The following is a 16,521-nucleotide window of genomic DNA, read 5'->3' as shown; positions in this document are numbered from 1 at the left end:
TTGCATAACGTTTTGCAATAATTTAAACTAAAATTGATTATAATGTATATTTTCTATATCATTATTAAAAATATGCTTGTATTTCTTCAAGAAGGGATAACGTAATTAATGATATCACATGTTTTAGTCTTTATTTTTATTTTATTCTCGATTTATCTTATTTGCAATAAATTCTACAAAGTATAATTTCTTTTATCATGTAGAGCAGAATATCGTCTAGTATAATGTATGTAAAAATAATTTACATTGGTTCAAAGCAATATCTCTATAATAATGATAATAATAATGCCGATGATAGTCAACAATTCCTTTAAAATTAACTCTTTATTATAAACCTGCTAAAACATTTAGATTATTCCTTTTATGCAACTTTCCCACCGCAAAGCAGTTTTCACATAATAATGTAATTCTATTAACTAAATTTTACTCTCTAAATCAATCGCACATGCGAGGAAAAAATGGACAATACAAAATTTAATTTAATCTCGATAAATTAATTTTATAGGAATTCGACTTTTTAGAAATTACTACTGTCGATCCGTCGCGCAAAAATTATCACAAAGCGACAAATCGCTAAACAGATACGTGGCAGTCGTGCGTAAGATAAGTACTGCATTTAGTGATACAAGTGATATATGCAACATCATAAACACGTGCGCACTTTAAATCATACATAAAAACAATCGTACTTAAAACATTTCACGATAGAAGAAATGTCTAATAACTAAATCTTATATGTACAATAAAATTCAAAATTATTAATAAAACTATCTTATGCACATATCATTTATCGTACAGTAATTAATTACATATTTTATACTTCGATTACTTGATCTCTATTATTTACATAGTATCTTCTAGATTTTTTTGTACCCTTTGCCACTTCGCCACCATGGTCGACATTTCTTTGTGTTTTTTGCTGATGCTGATTCTTGCCTAAAATCACATCCAAATCAGTCTAATCTTTAATTATGAATTAGTTTTTAATGTTATGTAATTGTTTTGGCACCACTGAAACGTAAACATATAAAGAATATGTCTGAAAAATTCTATCAAGAGTGAAAAGAAAGTAATAAGCAAAGACTTATCTCGTTGCAAACTGCCAGAGCATTTATTGTATATAGAATCGTAATAAGTTACCTTCTTCTTCTTCCGTTCCTTCATCGTTATATCGCTGGACATAGCTTCCGGTTCAGTTTCTGGTTTTGCTTCTTCAATCAAGACAGGAACTGGTTCCGTTACCGTCACAGTGGTAGCAGTATCCTGATGCTGTGCCGTGCGTTCCGTTTCTGTTCTCTCAATGCGCGCGATGTCGTTATAAAAGGAATCGAGAGCGGATCCCAGAGACTCCTTTGAAGCCTTGACTGGAGGCTTGGCGATGATTTTGTTGTTCGTATAAACCGGCGCGTATCCCACCATAAATTGAATTGCACTTTGTCCACCGTGTTTGTTCGCAACTGCGAGTGTCTGCAAACATAAATTGCATGTACATTAAACATTAAACATAAACTGAAATGTATACATTAAATTTCTAAAATACAACAATTCCATAAAAATTTTTGTTCCATCTATAAAATTGGCATCGTGTAATTTTAGAGTTGTACAATTTTATTTAATTAAAAAAGCATTAAATTATTTCTGTCTAATGTCGTTTTAATGAAATAAAATTGTACGATGAAATAAACATACATGCCAATACCAATTTTTCAATGTGCAAAAGCGTACTTACATTATGTAAATGTTGATGGAAGGCTGGATAATGAACAAATGGCTCCTGAAGCAGGCCCGCTTGATGGCTTAGAATAGGTATCGTTGGATCGCTTATCGAAGGGGCATAAATCGCGTTGCTTTGCTGTGACGCTGCGTTGTATATTATTCCTTTGAGGGTGGCCGCTTCGTAGGACGTGTCCGGTAAGTCCACACCCGGTGGCAAAGGTTCCATATGCGCGTGATTCGGAGGTATCGTGGTCTGCGGTGACACGGCCGCTTGTGGGTGCGCGTAGGACAAAGATTCTAAGGCAGGATTCACCGCCTGCGTCGCGCCCAGAGTTGCTATTCTCTCTGCGCACAAAATACAGTTTCTTTTTATTATATTTCACAAATAATTATATAAATAACTGCAGTTGTTCTACAATATATAATTATTTAACAGAATTACATAAACACTAATTTTTAATAAAATAATTGCTGCAATATGTAAATGTAGTGGTACAATTACAAGTATAAACTTTGTTATATTACGATATATGTTATAATTTGTTATACCTTTTCCCAAACGTTTCCTCTTTACGTCTAAGGACTTGTCGTCGGACTTTTCCCTTTTCCTCTTGTCCTTCTTCAAGTCTACCGCGAATATTCTCGGGGGTGGTGGTGGACTCGGATTAGATATCTGTGGCGGGGGTGGTGCCTCCAAATCCGTAGGACGTCTTATTGTTACAGTTTCGTCACTTATCTTATTATCGTCCATCTCTTCAGCTTGCTTCTCTTTCGCCTTTTTCGCTTCAGGTGATCCTAATAGTAGAAAATTAAATGGATTAGACAGATTGGCTTAGAAAATTTTTATCTGAGATATCTGTAAATAAATGTAATGTACCTGTGACCGATAACTCTTCAGACTCTGGTGGCGGTGGAGTTGTGCACAATTCCATTTCCTCAGTGCCACCAGCAATACCAGTATCGGGATAAGTCCACTGTGACGTCCCAGTGGATGTATTGTGATAGTAATACCGCTTATGCGACCTAGAAAAATCCCCCAACCGAAAGGAAAAAACGTAAGACATCACTGAGGACTGTACCGTTTTCTATTGTAATTCCTCTATGTTACATTCAATACACGCTTAAGTAATGTTTCCGTGGCGAAACATTCGTCGCGATATACTCGCGTCCGTCACCATTATTTCTTAGACAAAAGCAAAAATTAATAGAACAAAATCTAGTAATCACTCCTACCTGCAATGTCGTGTCTCGTTTTTACTCGACGAAGGCCTTTCGTTACAGGAGAGATGGGAGATGTAATTATGTAATTATCAGACATAACGTGTGTTCTCTTGGGGGGAGGGGGGGGGGAGGGGGAACATTAGTGTGAGATTACGGCAAAGTGAAGGAGAAGTGAAGTATCGTGACTGAAGTGCAGGGAAAATAATGATAAAAGTTAAGTCCTAATAATATCTGGTTTATTTGCGATCAGTATGTCCCAAGAATTGCCAGATATTAAGAAAATATAATAAACAGGGTAATACTTACATTATCAATCGTCGTTCGTTATCAAATAGATTAACGAACAGAATTATAATATCAAATTATAAATTTCTCGTACACTTTGAAGTGTGTTTATGTGTGCAAAGAACAAAATAATTTCTCTTTATTTTCCATTTTATTAAAAAGTGAAATATGTCCAACAGATAAATATATATGTATGTAGCTAATAAAACTTTACAATATTCTTTTGTTTTATTAAATAACACAAGATTAATTGTTATATGAACGTTTAAATATAAAATTTTATTCGATAACTTTTTGGCATTTAAATTAATGAGAGTTTGTTTCTTTACTTTAAAAATAATTTTATCACCGTCAACAATAACAAAATATTCTATTAATTACTTCCATAATCATTCACCAAAACAGTCCATTGCAACTTTTTTGCTGCGTATTATTTATATGAATAATTAAGTCCTACTGATTAAAAAAGGTCGGACCCTTTTCACTTTTTTCATATCTTCTCGTGTTCGATTCAATGTATTATGAATTTTACTTTGACTTCGCACTTTTATTGTTTCATTATTTATGGCACAAATGTAATCCTTAATCCAACGTGCTTATTACCAGGTTATCGCTTGCAGCAATTAAGTAGATTTTAATATGTCACTCAACACATGTCAATTATCACATTGACAATTTCACAAGGTTTCTTACATAAGAAACGATCACTCTATTTCGCACTCTAGGAGAATATTGCACTTTCACTTAGGCTAAACTGTACAAAATAACAAAAATAGCTGCATCTAGATTTTAAAAGAACAACTTAAGTGCATTGAAACCGTTGAATATGACCATTGTATGTAATGCGACAATGGCTGTTTTTCTCATAAATATGATTGAAACTACCAATCTATTTCAGTTTGAGTTAATTTATAAAAAAACAATAGTATCAAACTGTATCAAAACATGAAATTTAAAAATATCGTATAATTTAGTGTACATTAAGTCTTGAAGTATTAGAAACTTATTTAATGTATTCTACAAATTGTTATAAATATTAGAGTGCTTAATGTTTCTTTCAAATTAGTATACCTCTATTGCTAAATCTGTTAATTGATTGATTCGTATCTATAAATCCTTACTAAAAATAAATAAACTTTTCCAATGATGAATGAAATTATATAGCAGTACATTTGTAATGTAGCAATTGCATGTATGAATTTGTAAATGGATATTAAAAAAAAAGATATATATATATATATATATATATATATCTTCATTAAATTAATGATACATATAAAGCCATTGAACATAAATGTCATATAATATACCTATATTTACATAGAAAAGTAATAGTGCAAATTGTGTATGGAATACTGTACCTATCCCACTGACATAGCCAACCAGCTGGTGCAACATCTTGTTCTAATCTTTCCAATTCATGATTTGTACTAGTCAGCCACTTTTGAAAGTAACTTTCCTCTAAGCTACCTGCCGTCCATGCAATGGATAATGTCTGTCACAGAAAAAATTAATTTATATTAATCAAGTGCATATTAACAATTGTCAAACTTTTAAAATATAAGATTTTAATTGCATTGCAGTAAAGAAAATGTACATTCTAAAGTTCTAACTTACCAAATGTTATAATATAAGATTCTAAAGTTCTAACCTAATATTATATTAATATAAGGCCCTACTACGCACAATAAAGAAAATATTAAAAATAAGAATAAATATTAAATATTAGGAAGAGTAATTCGATATGATATAAGATTCAAAGACATAGAAATGCTATATAATATTATATCATAACATTTGGAAAATTAGAACTTTAGAATGTACATTTTCTTTGCTGCAAAGCACAAAAATTTTATATTTTAAAGAAAGAAATAGTCTAGATGTTAAAATAAACATACTAGACTATTTCTTTCTTTAAAATATAAGATTTGCTACACACATGTAATGTAATGTTATGGTCTAGTAAGAATAAATTACAAAATAAAAAATACATTTAATAATACTTATAATCACATAAGAAATAAATACTAACTTGTAGTTGAATTTGCATCGTTGGAACAGCAGAAACGCTTTCCCTTCCTTCGGAAAGAAACTTCAATTTTTCTGTTATAATCTGAGACAAATCATTCACCTCAGTATTATCTTTTTCTTCCTCTACATTTGATGCTGTTTTACGTTCTGTAGATACTTCGGAATCACATGATTCCTCTTTGGAATCAAGCTTTTCATCACTTTTAACACTAACGCACTGTTCTGTCTCTTCGCGCACTTCATCACTCTCTTTTTGGTTTTCTGTACCTGATTGCATTCCCATATCGTTGTCCTCGATGTTGCGTGAGATAGTTTCACTGCTTGTGGCATTACTATTATCATCTTGAACTATATTCTCATGATAAACATTATGTTGTTTAACTTTAGTGGACGTAACTGAAATCATAGAAAGAATTATTCGTTTAACTGAATATAGAGATATCATATATTTACATCAAAAATTTGTGATGTAGATAAATTGATATAATGTGATGCAAACTTTTATTCTATATAAATTACTTTGATAAAATAAAATGATATAAAACATAATCAATAGAATACCATCAAATGCTATTCTCTTTTTTCTCTGAAAGGCCTTGCCACACATTTGCATGTCCTCGAGAAATATATTTGTCTTAGACTTATCTTCTTCTGTCTTCGAGTCTTTCTCGTCTGTTTTTTCCGGATCATTTTTCGTTTCTGGAGCATCTTCATTGTTGTCATTACACTGATCGGAAGTTTGTAGATTACTCGAATTTTTCACAAAAGCACTGTGAGTACTTTTTAACGAGCTTATTATATTTGCGTGTTCTTCATTTTGTGCAATCGGGAACAAAGGTTTTATTTCTTGTTTAGGTTTAACTTCTTCTTCTCCATCTGAATCATCCCCATAACCAGGTACTAAAGAAACGTTAATGTCTAGTTTCGGAATTGCAATATGTATATTAATATCTTTTCTATTTTTATCTGGCTTGGAAAATTCTTTTTCTTGTATTATACTACTCTTGCTGTCAGATTCAGTTATCTTGCGCTCGTCAGATTGTTCAGATTGACTTTGAGTAGAGTTTGATATGTTAATTGGGTCAGATTTATATGAACAAGAAACATTTTTGGTAGGCAATTGCATTCTTGTTGGACACAAGGCAGGTCCGATTTCACCGCTTTTCGGGTATGGCTTCTCAGTATTCGAATTTCTCGATTCAGATGGAAGCGTCGATGCTTTTTTCTCATCTAATGAATTATTTTCATCTTCTGAGTCGCTTCCATCGCTACCAAAAGATGTTATCATCTCTATCCGTCTAAAAAAAAAAACATAGTACTTTTTAATCATCAAAAAAACATCTCTTTTATTTTATTTCAGAGAAAACATCTTATTTTAAACATTGACATTTTTGCTCAAGTGCCATACCCATCATCCGAATCATCGTCCTTCGTAGGAGATTCCTTCTTAATTTCCAATTTGCTTTCCAAATTATTCTTCTTAGAACTTTCACTGCACATAAATCTATTGCGATTTCTCGCTACCACCTCCTGTGGTATCATGCCTTCTGGTATATTTGCTTGTGACTGTCGATCTGCAATAACCACACATCATACAGGTCTTCCCATGTTAACATATCCAGAAATAGAATTCAAAATTTAAAAAATGACAATTACATGCAATAGACGAAAAGTCTACCCAATGAGATCCTTGGGCTGAATGTTTTACTCCAGATCCTATCTCGAATTGTTTTCTTATCAAGCGTAATTCCTCTGGCATATCCCATGTCACCTCGTTGGTTTCAGTATGCCAATAATAAGGATAACCAGTAGATTCATCATAACACTCTTGCCACACTAGAATATTTCATAATTATGTATAATTTAAAACATTTCATACAATGGCATATTTATAATTTATTCTATCATTTTCATTTATTTAAAATATACTCCTTACATGATTGCTGACTATGATGTATAGATTGTGAAGTTGCCTTAGTTGCTAAGTTTGGATCATTAGCAGTATTCGAAATAGATTGTTCTGGTGCAATAAGTTGAATTTCCTGTAAGAAATGCATATGAAATTTCTACATGTACAGAACATATCACTAGCTACTTACTTTAAGGAAGTCATTGACTTGGTCATCCAATTTCTGTGCATCCTTTTTAGGATCCTCTGTGTCACTGTCTGAATTGTATTGGCATAATAAATTGGCCAATGGATTATTAGCCTCATTCTGCATAGATTGTATATTGTTCACTGGCTTGGTTCTATCTATATATGCAATTACAATACATAAAATGCAATTGTGCATTAAGACTCCTATGTACTAATTACTATGCACTACTACTGTAGATTAATTGTTATTCTAATATACGTCTTGCCATGTGATAAATAATTGACACAAAATTGTCAGTATATTTAGTTCACTAATTAAAAACATGAATTGACACTTACTTTGCGTATGCTCAATGTGATAATTGCTTTGTGGCTTATTCAACGTTAAAACCGGTCTCCTCTGACGTCTTTTCATAATAAAAAAATAGCAGAACAAACACTAGACACAACGAAGAATTCTGAAAGCAGTTTGCAGCGCAGAACACGCTTTTTATCAATCTTAACTTTTGCCCGCATGCGTTTTTAAAAGCATATATGTGCATATGCCATTTACGTAAATTAATTAACAATGATGCATTTTCGTATTGAAATGAAGTAATTATCATTCGAGAAGTTCATTAGATCATAATCTAACCTAAAACATTCTGTCCATGATTTAAACACATCTCAACTATACCAGACTATACATTATACATTTCATCTCATGAAGTAATGGTTGCGTTCCGTTTCGCACATTATGCGCACGAATTACATAGAAAACGTTCCGTTTCACTCAATGCGCGCATGAACAGCGCTTAGAATTCCCTAGATCCCCACCACCTGCAGCGCATAATACACGCATCAGCTACCTCAAGTTTGAGTTGCAGCAGCTTATGCGTTCCATGCGATTGCGTAATTGCATATGGCGATTGATAGCGATATTGTAAAAAGTGTCAAAATAGGAAGAGTCATAATGGAAGAGTCATTGATGATTCACTACTATTACTGTCACTCATTTCATCAATTAAAAACATTGTCACATTGATAGCGCAATTTATTGTGGAATCCATTTTGGGCCGGTATTCATAGGGCGGTATTCATAGTCCGTTCTTATATTTAAAATCGTCTTAAGCACGGACTTATATTCGCTCTCTTCGTCACACATAGATTGTGTCTGACGAAGAGAGCGAATATAAGTTCGTTCTTAAGACGATCTTGAATATAAGAACGGACTATGAATACCGCCCATAGTCCGTTCTTATATTCAAGATCGTCTTAAGCACGAACTTATATTCGCTCTCTTTGTCAGACACAATCTATGTGTGACGCAGAGAGCGAATATAAGTCCGTGCTTAAGACAATTTTGAATATAAGAACGGACTATGAATACCGCCCTTATTCGAGTTTTGCATCCAAATTCAGTGTGTACATGATCCGAGTTCTAGTAACTTTCCCTCAGTCCGAGATTTCGGACCGAGTTCTAGGGCGGTATTCATAGTCCGTTCTTATATTCAAGATCGTCTTAAGCACGAACTTATATTCGCTCTCTTCGTCAGACACAATCTATGTGTGACGAAGAGAGCGAATATAAGTCCGTGCTTAAGACAATCTTAAATATAAGAACGGACTATGAATACCGGCCCTAGTATCGTGGACACAAGGCTTTACTGTCAGGCTGGCGTCACATAGAACCCGTAATCCGTAATCCGCACCGAAAGTCCGCAAAAGTTACTAGGGATTGCGTCCGTAACGTTACGTGTGTTTTATCTCCTTGTGTCCCATGGAGCCGTAATTCCATGAAATTTCCGTAAAAGTTACTAAAAGTTACTAGTTATTACTAGTAATGCTTTTTTTAATTTTATTTATTTAACTAAATTTGACGATTTAATTAAAATTTTTGTTAAAATTATAATATATTCTGTAGTTTTCTTATGAATAAAATACAAATAAACAATTATAATCTGTTAAATAAAAAATAGTAATACCGTTACGTGTGTATTTACGGCTCCATGGGACACAAGGAGAAAAAACACACGTAACGTTACGGACGCAATCCCTAGTAACTTTTGCGGACTTCCGGTGCGGATTACGGATTACGGGTTCTATGTGACGCCGGCCTTACGTATGTTTTTTCTCCTTGTGTCCCATGGAGCCGTAAATACACACGTAACGGTATTACTATTTTTTATTTAACAAATTATAATTGTTTATTTGTATTTTATTCATAAGAAAACTACAGAATATATTATAATTTTAACAAAAATTTTAATTAAATCGTCAAATTTAGTTAAATAAATAAAATTTAAAAAAGCATTACTAGTAATAACTAGTAACTTTTAGTAACTTTTACGGAAATTTCATGGAATTACGGCTCCATGGGACACAAGGAGATAAAACACACGTAACGTTACGGACGCAATCCCTAGTAACTTTTGCGGACTTTCGGTGCGGATTACGGATTACGGGTTCTATGTGACGCCGGCCTCACTCATTTCATCAATTAAAAACATTGGGTGTTTACGATAATTCAAGTTCGAGTTAGTTTCACTAGGACCGAAAAATGAGATAGACATAACCATCTAGAACCTTTATGATTCATGACAACTCGACGCTGTCTTGTATTGCTTGAGTTAAATTCATTGAATTTGTTGAGTTTATTGAGCAAATTTTATTGTAATAGAAAAATGTCAACTGCAAATCAGTCTATGAAAGAAACAAATAATGTTGGTATGTATGTTGGAATACCTCTTTAATAAATTAATAATAATATAATTAATAATAATAATAAATAACATTTTTCTATTACAATAAAATTTGCTCAATAAACTCAATAAATTCAATGAATATAACTCAAGCAATACAAGACAGCGTCGAGTTGTCATGAATCATAAAGGTTCTAGATGGTTATGTCTATCTCATTTTTTGGCCCTAGTGAAACTAATAGCGTTTTCGATTATACAAGATTTGAACGACCCAGGGTTGATCAATCACTATTTTACTATAAATGCAAGTCTTTCATTGGTGGAGAGGTTGCAATGACGTCATTAACCAACCCTGGGTCGTTCAAATCCTGTATAATCGAAAACGCTATAACTCGAATTTGAATTATCGTAAACACCCATTATAATTCTTAGTACAGCCATAGTTGGCGTTCTATAGTAAATTTTTTCTTGAAATTTTACTCATATGTATATGTACATCTTAAAACATATATACTGGAAGGGGCATAGCCTTAGAACATATATACTGGAAGGGGCATAGCCTATCTAAATATACATAACAAAAGTGTTCCCTGCATCTATCTATCCTTGTCTGTACGAAATCGGTCAATGCGTTTGCACGAATGAATAACCGCTTAAGTTGAAAGTAGAAAGATTTAAAATAGGTGGAAGGCATTTAAAAATTTGATTATAACAATTTATTCTTTAAGTTATATTATAATATAATTGCAATATATTATAAATTATATATAATAATATGTAGTAATATGTAATAATAGTCTTGCGAAATAAAATAAAAATAATGATGCACATAACCAAAAACAAATACTGTAATGAACAATAATTATATACAGGATGTACAAGATGAACTAAAATAAGATAACAAACTTTGAGGAGCGAGACCAAACATGAAAAAAAATTTGACATTAACATATGTCCGTCAAACCCATTGTTACTGATATAAAATACACTCACCCGAAAAAAAAGCGGTACACTGAAAATGTGGGAAAAATTCATCAAATTTCAACTGACGATAACTTCGTAAATAATAAAGATAGAAAGTTCTATAAAATATGGAAATGAAGCTAAAAATCTCTACTTTAAGAATCAATTTATTTCAATGTTGCAAAATAAATTTATTGAAAATGGCGGATGACAAAGCGCGAGCATGCAAAATTGAAAAATAATGGTTCGAGTTTGCGACGGTGCACGGTATAAACAAAAAATTGTAGCTTATTGGGATCAAAAGCGTACGAAAGTACAGAGTCTCCTCTTTAAAATGCTTTTTTATGCATCTCGATACGATGATTTTTCGCCGAGAGATTCGCATTTGAAGAAAAAGGCAGATTCTTACTTCAAATGCGAATCTCTCAGCGAAAAATCATCGTATCGAGATGCATAAAAAAGCATTTTAAAGAGGAGACTCTGTACTTTCGTACGCTTTTGATCCCAATAAGCTACAATTTTTTGTTTATACCGTGCACCGTCGCAAACTCGAACCATTATTTTTCAATCAATTGTTTTGCATCCGAAGGAGATGTCTGCAGATCTTTTGTGATTTCTCCGCCCTGACTTTTTGTTTATGCTCGACCGCACATTGCGAGAAGAGTGCTTGATTTCTCTTGATCTTTTTCTTTCGAGACGCGTTACTTATTCGTACGACTTTGTCAAAGTAAACAATAATTAATCTTTTCGCATTGAAATTATTGGTCAATTATGGCGACGATAAGTTTTGAAAAAGCTGCTCAAGTTGTAGCGTTAATTGAAGATGGGAGAAGTCGAAGGTACGTTGCTGAGGCACTTGATTTATCAGTGTCAACCGTGCAACGTGCTTATGCTAGGTACTTGGAGACTAATTCTGTCCAAAGAAGACCTGGTTCGGGACGTCCTCGTTGTACGAATGAAAACGATGACCGATTTATTGTTTTAAATTCATTAAGAGACAGACATCGAACGGCTGTTCAAATTCGAAACAATTTAAAAGATGTCCGCGAATGTAATGTATCCGTTGACACTATTCGAAACAGATTAGCGGAACACGGTCTTTTTCCGCGCAGGCCAGCAAATGTACCTTCGCTTATGCGTCGCCATCGCGTAACTCGACTCAATTTTGCTGTCGAGCATGCAGGCTGGACATATGCAGAATGGAGTACCGTTCTTTTTAGCGACGAATCTCGTTTTTGTCTGTATTCTTCAGACGGACGAGAACGAGTATACCGTCGCGTTGGAGAACGATTTGCAGACTGTACTGTAAGTGAGAGGCCTAGCTACAATGGTGGCTCTGTAATGGTTTGGGCAGGAATTTCTGCGAATGCTCACACAGATCTCCACTTTTTTGACGCAAACATGAACGCAGATGTATACGTGGAAGACGTACTCATACCGTACGTTGTTCCGTATGCGCACTTCATCGGAGAGGACTTTTTGTTTATGCAAGACAATGCTCGACCGCACGTTGCGAGAAAAGTGCTTGATTTCTGCGATGAAGTTGGCATAAATCGACTCGAATGGCCAGCAATGAGTCCAGATTTAAATCCCATTGAACACCTATGGGACAATATTAACAGAAAAGTACGAAATCATATACCTGCTCCTCAGTCATTGCCAGAACTTCGAAGAGTTCTTGAAATAGAGTGGAATGACATTACGCAGACTGAAATTAGAACACTAATAAGAAGTATGCCTCGTTGCATGAATGAGGTAATACGCGCACGAAGAGATCATACCCATTATTAATATACGCGCGTGCACACACAATTGTACACGCACCACCGGGAGGGTTTGGAGTCGTAAAATATCGTGGATCTAACGAGCCATGAGGTCCTTATCCCAGTGGTGCACGCGCACACACACGCATGCACGCGCATGCACGCACGCACGCACGCACGCACGCACGCGCACGCACACACACATACACACACACGGACGCACGGACACACGCACGCACACACACACACACACACACATACACACGTGCCAACATGTGCACACGGGATCAGATTTCTGCCACGTCCACGCCGTTGATCCTGGGTAACGCCAAGAGCAGAATTGACACTTATAACCGTAAGGAGAGTTTGGAGTTTTAAAATACCGCGGAGCTGATAACCACAGAATTCTTATTCTTGCAATTCGGTCTGGTTCAAAATTGAATATCTCGGCACGTAATACAGCTAGCAGGATTTTTTAAAAACCATTTTAAAAGTTTGGATGTCTAGTGTTCGAAAATTCATAACGCAATAATGTGTCATAACTTTCTCCAAAATGGCGGATGACAAAGCAAAAGCATGCGAAATTGAAAAATAATGGTTCGAGTTTGCGACGGTGCACGGTATAAACAAAAAATTGTAGCTTATTGGGATCAAAAGCGTACGAAAGTACAGAGTCTCCTCTTTAAAATGCTTTTTTATGCATCTTGATACGATGATTTTTCGCCGAGAGATTCGCATTTGAAGTAAGAATCTGCCTTTTTCTTCAAATGCGAATCTCTCGGCGAAAAATCATCGTATCAAGATGCATAAAAAAGCATTTTAAAGAGGAGACTCTGTACTTTCGTACGCTTTTGATCCCAATAAGCTACAATTTTTTGTTTATACCGTGCACCGTCGCAAACTCGAACCATTATTTTTCAATTTTGCATGCTTGCGCTTTGTCATCCGCCATTTTCAATAAATTTATTTTGCAACATTGAAATAAATTGATTCTTAAAGTAGAGATTTTTAGCTTCATTTCCATATTTTATAGAACTTTCTATTTTTATTATTTACGAAGTTATCGTCAGTTGAAATTTGATGAATTTTTCCCACATTTTCAGTGTACCGCTTTTTTTTCGGGTGAGTGTATATATTATTAATGAAAAATAAAAAAATAATATTTATTATTATGTAATATTCTCGCTCCTTTAAAGTTTGTTATCTTATTTTAATTATATCTTGTATATATAGTAACTAGTACAATAAAAATTATTATAATAAATAATAAAAAAAATATTTAAAAACTTCATTGATGTTTAAATAGTATTAGTTTTATATACTTTTTTATGATTATTTCTTTAGACTTGATTATATTGAAAGGCTTGTCATAGATAAGCTTGTCTAGTTTGTCATTACACACATTAACATAATCGACGCATGCGTATTGCAATAAAATGTACAGACAAGGATAGATAGATGTTGAGGACAACGGCAAGTCAGCTATGTCCCTTCCAGTATATATGTTCTAAGGTCGCATCATGACGCGAGTCATGACGCAACGCGTGACGCGTTCAGTGGGAATTCAGCCTCAGTGGGAATTCGCCCTATGTATATACACCGCCGGATTATAACTGCTGCGCCGCGCATGCGCAAAAAAAAGCGGCAATACGTTCCATACGCCAAGCCCCAAATTATTGATCGAGGTTTAGTATAGACATCTGTGATATATATATATAGTTCAGTGTTTCATTCTGTTTCGTTCAGGGTCGGTTGTTCCAACTTCTTGGTAGGTTTATCCGTCAGGTATTTATTAATAAATATTTGTAATCTTTACTCAGTAGTTGGAATACCAAGTAAAATTACTTCTATCGTTATTACCAAAATGTAATTTTACTTGGTATTTCAACTGTAAAAAAAGGCTTTTTATTTTACGTTACTTACTACAATTCTATATCTACTACAATTCCATTTTACGTTATTTATTACAATTCTGTAGGACAAACGCGTCATAATGCCCGCGTGATTTAAAACACAAATAACACATATAATAGGAAAGACTCATATATGATAACTATCAAATAATATAATAGAAAGGCATTAAGAGCCGTCGCGGGATGTGCGAAATTATTTTAATTTTTCTTAAAGAAATTAATTTATTAGTCTACGCACTAACATAACAACGGCTCTTAATGCCTTTCTATTATATTATTTGATAGTTATCATATATAAGCCTTTCCTATTATATGTGTTATTCGATAATTAATATTACGTATGAATTCTCTGTTATTTTTCTAACTTTATTTTAATGTTGCAATTGTATTCTTAATTTATTCAGGTGGTTGAAGAATGGTCGCGAAATTACACTAGGCTGGAGCGTCGCGACGTCAGTCACACGCACTGGATCATTGTGTTTTCCTTCTGCAGAGACACTACCTTCGTCGTGCAGAGTCTAACGGCCAGGAATACCTCTTCCGGGTAATGGCGGCCAACGACAACGGCATAGATCCGTCGTTCGAGGGTGCCAATCTGATCAGGACAAAGGCGCCGTTCGATCCGCCAGGACCGCCGGGCACGCCCAAAGTCACCGAGGTTGGCGGCGACTTTGTTAATCTCTCGTGAGAGAAACCGGAAATAAACGGCGGCGTCAAAATCTTGGGTTACTGGATCGACAAACGTGAGGTCGGCAGTCAGGCCTGGCAGCGCGTAAACGCTAGTATCTGCCGACGCAGATCAATATCAGCAATCTGATCGAGGGCAGGCAGTACGAGTTCCGAGTGTTCACGCAGAACTCAGCTGGGCTCGGTCCGGAATTGAAGGCCTCGACTTCCGTGAAGATCGTTGATCCGCAGGCGGCGAAGCCTCCGGAGATCATTCAACCTCTCAACAAGGTTTGTGTCTAGCAATTGATATAATTGATTTCCAAAAAATATCCGAGAAATATCAGAAAAAAATATTAAAAGTTGTTTAAAATGTGGTAAAAAATTGATTTTTTCAGAGAATCTTATTTTTACTACTTTTTTAAAAGAATTTTTTTACATAATTTCAAGATAAAATATGGAAATTAAACATTTTTCAATATCTATCGTTTTTTTTCTTGTTTTTTAGATCCAAGACAAAGCAATTAACTCTTTCTATTTATTTTATTAGGTGAATTGCGTCCAGAATCACAATGCACACTTCCAGTGCAAGATCATCGGCACGCCGAGACCAACCATCACGTGGTTCAAAGGCGCCCGTGAAATCGTGAGCGGCAGTCGCTACAACATTTATTCCGAGGGCGACACTCACAATCTTATCATCCACGACGTGTTCGGCGAAAACGCTGACGAGTACTTCTGCCGCGCGGTGAACAAGTGTGGCGTGAAGTCCACGAAGGGCGAACTCTTCATCAAGACGCTACTAAAACTGAACGTGCCGCCACAATTCCGTGACACCGCCTTCTTCGACAAGAGCGCGAACGTTGTCCGTAAAAGAGAGGTTTGTGGCAGAAGTTATCAATAAATTTTTTCATAATTGTTATACAAATATGATTCAAATACAAAAGCACAACCGAATCAACATGAATAATTCACTTTTGTTTCCTGTAAATAATTTTTGTATTTTGTCAATAGTAAAATTAATTACATTTTTTCGAGACGAGACGGTACTTCCGTGCTCACCAGAAAGCAAAAAAAAATCTAAACAAATCTTACCTTTGTAAATCTGCTACGAAAAATTCACACGGGCACACGACACGATCGCTTTCTTTTCTTTTCGCGGCAACCAAGATCTATAGAGAGAA

General features: G+C 34.7%; 1 protein-coding gene and 1 long non-coding RNA gene across 5 annotated transcripts; one reads left to right on the top strand and one right to left on the bottom strand.

Moving 5' to 3' along the window:
* Nucleotides 1–121: 121 nt before the first annotated feature.
* On the bottom strand, nt 122–8,316 carry LOC105671247 (formin-binding protein 4-like). Of its 3 annotated transcripts, XM_012365261.2 has the most exons (14): nt 7,986–8,316; nt 7,691–7,809; nt 7,353–7,507; nt 7,190–7,295; nt 6,910–7,089; nt 6,662–6,827; nt 5,815–6,551; nt 5,255–5,649; nt 4,584–4,717; nt 2,594–2,739; nt 2,266–2,511; nt 1,730–2,061; nt 1,141–1,467; nt 122–936 (listed from the first exon to the last, which is right to left on the bottom strand). In XM_012365261.2, the coding sequence occupies exons 2-14, from the start codon at nt 7,764–7,766 to the stop codon at nt 844–846; spliced, it is 3,093 nt and encodes a 1,030-aa protein (XP_012220684.1). In that variant the 5' UTR covers nt 7,767–7,809; nt 7,986–8,316; the 3' UTR covers nt 122–843. The 3 variants fall into 3 exon arrangements, with proteins under 3 accessions (XP_012220684.1, XP_067203188.1, XP_067203189.1); XM_067347087.1 differs by having other exon boundaries at nt 7,691–8,315; XM_067347088.1 differs by lacking the exons at nt 7,353–7,507; nt 7,691–7,809; nt 7,986–8,316 and having other exon boundaries at nt 6,932–7,089.
* A 6,057-nt stretch (nt 8,317–14,373) lies between these two features.
* On the top strand, nt 14,374–16,298 carry LOC105668097 (uncharacterized). Of its 2 annotated transcripts, none has more exons than XR_001100031.2 (3): nt 14,374–14,526; nt 15,076–15,628; nt 15,888–16,298. It is a non-coding gene; the product is annotated as an uncharacterized lncRNA (long non-coding RNA). The 2 variants fall into 2 exon arrangements; XR_001100032.2 differs by having other exon boundaries at nt 14,395–14,543.
* The last annotated feature ends 223 nt before the right edge of the window (nt 16,299–16,521 follow it).

The sequence above is a fragment of the Linepithema humile genome, chromosome 1 (assembly GCF_040581485.1).
Source record: "Linepithema humile isolate Giens D197 chromosome 1, Lhum_UNIL_v1.0, whole genome shotgun sequence".
In the NCBI taxonomy this organism is placed as follows: Eukaryota; Metazoa; Arthropoda; class Insecta; order Hymenoptera; family Formicidae; genus Linepithema; species Linepithema humile.
The sequence above is the reverse complement of the archived record's forward strand: the minus strand, read 5'-3'. Positions and strand labels throughout refer to the sequence as shown.

Excerpts from the sequence above, each read along its gene's own strand:
- LOC105671247 (XM_012365261.2), bottom strand. The coding sequence starts at position 7,766 with ATGAAAAGACGTCAGAGGAGACCGGTTTTAACGTTGAATAAGCCACAA. Across the intron at positions 2,512-2,593 it reads TGAAGAGTTATCGGTCACAG|GATCACCTGAAGCGAAAAAG; the intron begins GTACATTACATT and ends TTCTACTATTAG. Across the intron at positions 2,062-2,265 it reads GAGGAAACGTTTGGGAAAAG|AGAGAATAGCAACTCTGGGC; the intron begins GTATAACAAATT and ends TTTTGTGCGCAG.